The sequence below is a fragment of the Quercus suber genome, unplaced genomic scaffold (assembly GCF_002906115.3).
Source record: "Quercus suber isolate HL8 unplaced genomic scaffold, Cork oak 2.0 scaffold_89, whole genome shotgun sequence".
NCBI classification, from domain to species: domain Eukaryota; kingdom Viridiplantae; phylum Streptophyta; class Magnoliopsida; order Fagales; family Fagaceae; genus Quercus; species Quercus suber.
The window spans coordinates 1,679,756-1,686,056 of record NW_027069554.1 but is presented as its reverse complement, the minus strand read 5'-3'; the positions used below and the strand labels follow the sequence as shown (position 1 = coordinate 1,686,056).

The 6,301-nt window shown below is 39.2% G+C and overlaps 1 protein-coding gene across 1 annotated transcript; it reads left to right on the top strand.

The window, feature by feature from the left end:
• Positions 1 to 5,297: 5,297 nt before the first annotated feature.
• LOC112010670 (uncharacterized mitochondrial protein AtMg00310-like) lies at positions 5,298 to 5,801 on the top strand. Its single transcript, XM_024043018.1, has one exon. The coding sequence runs from the start codon at positions 5,298 to 5,300 to the stop codon at positions 5,799 to 5,801; it is 504 nt and encodes a 167-aa protein (XP_023898786.1).
• The last annotated feature ends 500 nt before the right edge of the window (positions 5,802 to 6,301 follow it).

Genomic DNA, 6,301 nt, shown 5'->3' with positions numbered 1-6,301 from the left:
CAAACCTTGTACTTATGATGTTATATGTATATGATGAGGTTGTTATTGCAGTTCTTTCTCCTATCTTCTCATGTGTTGTTTCTTTTCTCTCTTTATGCACATGTTTCTTATATATTTATGCAATCTTTTATTTATGTTTCACACTAAGATGTCATGATGAGTTTTGTTTAAAGTGTTTCAGAAATACAGTTTGTCAAAGTCTTCCTGTCATGAACTCTCTTCTTGCAAAGTTTTTTAAGAGTTTGTTTTAGGATAGATTTTATTGTATTCAGCAAGTCAGTATGAGTTTGGTAATTTATGACTTCTCTCATATGTTCGTTTGTTTGTTATGGTTTTGTCACAGATTTCTAAAGGGGAAGATTGTTAGGACATATGTGAATCATGTTAGGAGCATATGTCAATATAGAATTGGCTAATCCTTTGACAAAACGTACTTTACTTGTAATTAGGTAGATCGAGGATGTGTTTAATACTTTAAGGAATAAGGTTTCAAGTTCAAGTGTTAAAACCATGCAAGTTTGTCTAGGAATTAAGTGAAGAAGTGCTAAATTTCAAAGCACGACAGCTAGTATCTATTGAGATTTAAAAGGCTGTTTAAGCCCGATGCTCGACAGCTGCTCAATAGATAGGGTATCTATCGAGATTTAAGAAAATTAGATTTTTAATTCTAATTTTCATCCAATCTGTGTATAGATGTTTGGGCTTTCTTTTCTCACAACCCTAAATATATATATATATATATAAGGATTGTTTTAAGAGCTGTCATAGCTGATGTACCTTAATGCAAAAGTTTTTTACAAGCATATTGTGAACCGGAAACATATGCTCTAGTTCATCTTTCTATTCAAGAAGCTACTGCGTTTGTACGCCGTAGGGTTTTGTAACCAAGGAGTTTCGTGATCTTCATCATGTTGATGAACTGAAGAATTTTACAGCCAACATCCTTCTTAAGTTGGTGTGTAAGTTGTATACTAGGATCCGCACATCAAATTGGTTAGTCACGTACTGGGAGCCATGCATTGAAAATGAGAGATTGTCACTATAAAACAAGTCCAATTAGGTATTGGGGTAAGGATTCAATTGTAGGTTGGTATAAGGTACTGGGATTCCTTTACTTGTAACCACTTGTTACAATAATAGTGAATTCTAGTGAGTGGTGACCTTAAAATTACCCGGTGGAGTTTTTGTCATGTAGGTTTTCCCCATTCGTAAACAAATTACTGTGTCAATTTATTTTTCTCTGCATTTTAACGTAGTTAGTGATTTGTTTATGCTACCACGCATATTTCATGCTAATTGAATTAATTAATTAACTTCTCTCTATGCTAGGGTTTTCTCCCAGCCGTAGAGTTCTCTCCCTCATGTTCCACGAGCTTTTCCTCCCTTGACCTAGGTCTAAGGGTATTGATTTTCCCTTTCATTCTTTTGGTTTTTCCTTCATTCTTTTGTGATCTCGGCAGTATGGCAAATGATGTGGCTGACGAGCTGGGTAATATGAAGCTGACCTTTAATGAAGAGGAGATTATCCCTATCTCCGATGAAGGCAGAGTGCAAGCTATAGAGAGTTGTATCTTGAGTCTTATTGGGAAGTTTTTAACATGTAAACCCTTCAATAAACGGGTAGCAAAGACTACATTGAGAAGGGCATGGGGATTGGAAAACAGTTTATAGATTATTGAGGTGGGTCCGAATCTCTTCCAATTCAAGTTTCAAACTGAGTTTGATATGGCATGTATTCTATAAGATGGACCTTGGTCATTCGAAAATCAGTTATTATTACTTCAAAGATGGTAGAAGGGGATGACATTAAGGAATATCAGATTGGAGCATGCTTCTCTATGGATTCAAATATGGGGTGCACCATTTGATATGGTTTCCCCTCAAGTTGCTAGAGAAGTTGGTAATAGAATTGGTAGAGTTGAAGAAGTAGAAGGGCAGAGACGGCGAGATGAGCTGAATTATTTTATGCGAGTTAAAGTTGCTGTGCCGATTAAGAAGCCGTTGCGGAGAGGGGGTTTCATTGCTGGTTTAGATGGGGTTTATAGTTGGGTAACGTTTAAGTATGAACGCTTACCTCTATTCTACCATTATTGTGGTCTATTGGGGCACGATGTAAAGCACTGTGCATCGCATTTTGTGGTTAGTCAGAATGGTGGGAAGGTGGACTATCAATATGGGGAGTCTTTAAGAGCTTTGGGAGGGCGGACACGTTATTTCTCACCAAGAAATACATACAGTAGTGCTGGGGCTGCGAAAGAACAAATGTCAAGGGAGTCTACAAACTACAGTCCGATGCAAGAGACTTTTCCGGCGGTAGGAGCAGAAGGTACAAACTCTAGTAAGCAGGTTGAAGTTGAGTCCGAGAATTTAGGTAAACTACCTATTTTCCAAGAAGGTGTTAAAGTGGAGTTGGGAGGAACTGAAGACGTGCAAGAAGAAAACTCTTTACAGCTAGTATCAGGTCCGGTTTGTAAAGGTACTAATGTGGAGCAGATGAGAGAAGTGACGGGGCAACCAACTGGCGTAGATTTAATTAAGGTGGCAACAGGTAAAAATAAGGAAGAAGTGCTTGGGGTTGAAGCTAGTGGACTGGATAAGAGGTTGGAGAAGATTGGGCCTAGCTCTGTAAAGCCCAAATCCACTTGGACCAGGTTTAACCGAATGGATTTTGGGCTTGGAGGACTATCCAAAGCTTTGCAGCTGCCTACCCATAGAAAAAGAAGTAGTGATTCTACTAGGGAGGAAGAGCTATGTGATCATTCTGATTTTAGGGAGACTAAGCGTGGAAAAGTTAGAGATGGTGATGTTGTTGGAACTATTTTATCGGCAAGGGTGGAGAGCCACCCTTGTCGGAAGCAATGAGGATCCTAAGTTAGAACTATCAAGGGTTTGGGAACCCTTGGACAGGTCGTAGCCTTCACAAATTAATGGGGGAACAAGCTCCCATGGTGTGTTTTCTTATGGAGACACGGTTGGATACAGAGGGTTTTAATAATCTTTACGATAACTTGCCTTTTCAGAATAAAATAATTGTTAAGCATTTAGATGCTGGTGGAGGGTTAGCCTTTTTATGGAAGGATGACATTAGGTTAGAGGTGATTAATTATACTGCAAACCATGTTTTAGCTAAGGTAACTAAGGAAGATGGTTTTGTTTGGTTCATGACAGGTTTCTATGGTTGGCCAGAGACACAACAAAAACATAAGTCTTGGAAACTTTTGGAATATTTGAAGACTTTCGTGGAGGGTCCATGGTTATGTTTTGGAGACTTTAATGCTATACTACATTCTTCAGAAAAACAAAGCATACGGCAACCACATAATTCCCAGATTAATGAGTTTAGGGAGGCCTTGGAGAGTTGTCAATTAGAAGACCTTGGTTATAAAGGATATCCTTTTACTTGGACTAATAAGAGACCGGGTGATGCAAATACTAAATTAAGACTTGATAGAACTGTGGCATCGAAGGCATGGATTGAGAAATTTCAAGTCAGTAATGTAGTACACCTTCTTCCTCATGCTTCATACCATCTTCCTATTGCTGTCCAGGTTCAAAAATTCAAACAGAAACATCGTAGAGCTGATCAGGGTTTTAAGTTTGAAGAAAGTTGGTTGTTGTGGGATGATTGTGAGACTCGAGTTCAGCAAGCATGGAGTTTGGCAGGAAGTGGGGATTCGGGTTTGGCAGATGTGCGTGCAAAAATTAGGGCCTGTGGGGATGAATTAAAGTCATGGGGAGACACAAGGACTAGACCTAAGGAGGAAGAAATTAAATCCCTTCAGAATCGGCTTGATAGAATTAACAGAGCTGACACTACTGATGAAAGTAAGGTGGAGTATTTGGCAATCAGTAAACAGTTGGATGATCTCTTATTGAAACAGGAGATTTACTAGGCACAAAGATCTCGGGATGCATGGTTGAAACATAGGGATATAAATACTAAATTTTTCCACTCAAAAGCATCACAACAGCGACAACGGAATTATATAAAGGGTATCATGAACGTACAGGAGCAATGGGTGGAGGAGGTGGAGGACAAAGCGAGAGTTGCAATTGACTATTTTGATAATCTTTTTTCTACAAGATCATGTCAACAAATGGAAGAGTGTTTAAGTACAGTTTCGGCCAGAGTAACTACAGATATGCAGGAGATATTTTCTGGGAATTTTACTGCTGATGAAATCAAGGAAGCTATATTTCAGATGGGACCAACAAAGGCATTTGGCCCTGATGGTATGAATGCCTTGTTTTATTAAAAATTCTGGCATATTATAGGTGATGATGTAGTGAATGCTGTGTTAGATTTTTTGAATAGTGGAGTTATGTTACCAGATTTAAATCATACCAATATTGTGCTTATCCCTATAGTGAAGAATCCTGGGAAAATGTTTGAATTTAGACCTATTAGCCTTTGTAATGTCATTTATAAGGTTATCTTTAAAGTCCTTGCCAATAGACTAAAACAAGTGCTTTCTGATATTATTTCTCCCACTCAAAGTGCTTTTATGCCAGGTAGACTTATTACAGATAATATTATTGTGGCATATGAGGTTTTGCATTCCATGCATGTCAGGAAGAAGGGTAAAACAGGTGCTTTGGCCTTAAAGTTGGATTTCAGCAAAGCTTATGATCGAGTGGAATGGCTATTTTTACAGGGCATTATGCAGAAGTTTGGCTTTCCAGAAAAATGGATTAAGAGAGTGATGACATGTGTCACCACCACATCATTCTCTATTCTACTTAATGTAAAGCCATATGGGAATGTGACCCCATCTAGGGGAATTCGTCAGGGAGACCCTCTCTCACCGTACTTATTTCTGTTATGTGTAGAGGGATTTACATCTTTGTTGGTAAGAGCAGAGTCTGATGGCAAAATTCATGGCGCTTCCATTTGTAGAGGGGCATCGAAAGTTTCTAACGTATTGTTTGTAGATGATTCCCTCTTGTTCTGCAAGGCAGCACAAAATGAAGTGGAGGTCGTTTCTGAGATGCTTCAGACCTATGCTAATGCGTCAGGCCAGTGCATAAACTTGGAGAAGTCTTCAATCTTTTTTAGTAGCAATACTGCAGCCAATCAGAAGCAAGGCATTTTGAGGACTTTGGGAGTGTAGGAAGTGAACCGGTTTGAGGCTTATTTAGGGATACCTACATTAGTAGGGAGAAAAAAGTATCATACGTTCTCATACTTGAAGGATAGGATATGGAAGAAATTGCAGGGGTGGAAAGGAAAGATGTCGTCTAAGGCTGGTAAGGAAATTATGATTAAAGCGGTTGCTTAGTCTATTCCTACTTACACTATGAGTGTTTTCCAACTCCCTTTGAAACTTTGTGATGAGCTGGATGCAATGTGTGCTAAGTTTTGGTGGGGACAGGTGGGGAATGAAAGGAAAATTCATTGGCAGAGGTGGGAAAAATTGACACTATCAAAGAGGGAAGGAAGAATAGGCTTTAGGGATCTAAGGGCCTTTAATTTAGCAATGCTAGCTAAACAAGGGTGGAGGTTGCTGCATGATAATAATTCTTTGGTGTTTCACTACCTCAAAGCTAGATATTTTCCAAGAACTTCTCTCTTTGCTGCTAAGGAGTCACCAAATTGCTCTTTTGTTTGGAAGAGTATTGTGGCTGCTTTTCCTATTTTGAAGTTTGGATGTTGTTGGAGAGTTAGGAATGGCCAATCAATTCGGATTCTAGGGGATAAATGGATACCGAATTATCCAACAAATGCACCTCTAAATCCAGTGAAAGATGAAGTTCATGAGGCGACTGTTGCTGAATTAATTGACCAAGACTTGCATGCATAAAGGGCTGATGTTATCATGGATATGTTTGAAAAAGAAGATGCCAAAGCTATTTGTAGAATACAGCTCAGCCGAAGACATGCGAAGGATTTTATGATCTGGATGCACCAAAGGAAGGGGATTTTTACTGTTAAATCTGCTTACAAGGTGGCTAGGGAAGTATTGAGAGAAGGAAGGGTAGCTGAGAGTTCTCAGGGTTGTGCTGGAAAGGGGGTTTGGTCTGCAATTTGGAAGCTTAGAATTCCTAACAAAAGAAAGGTGTTTGGGTGGAGAGCTTGTAATGAAATCTTACCAACAAAATTGAATTTGTCTAAGAGAAAAATTATTACAGATGCGATGTGCCCAATTTGCTTGAGGTTTCTAGAATCAGTTGTCCATGCACTTTGGGAATGTGGAGCGGCTAGAGATGTGTGGGCAAGCAAATTAAAAATTTTGTAGAAAGGTGGGTCAGGTATGGCGGATATGCTTCAGTTAATGGAATACTTAATGGAGCGGGTAGAGCC

Bases quoted from the DNA above. Each gene is read 5' to 3' on its own strand.
- LOC112010670 (XM_024043018.1), top strand. From the start codon at position 5,298: ATGAGTGTTTTCCAACTCCCTTTGAAACTTTGTGATGAGCTGGATGCA.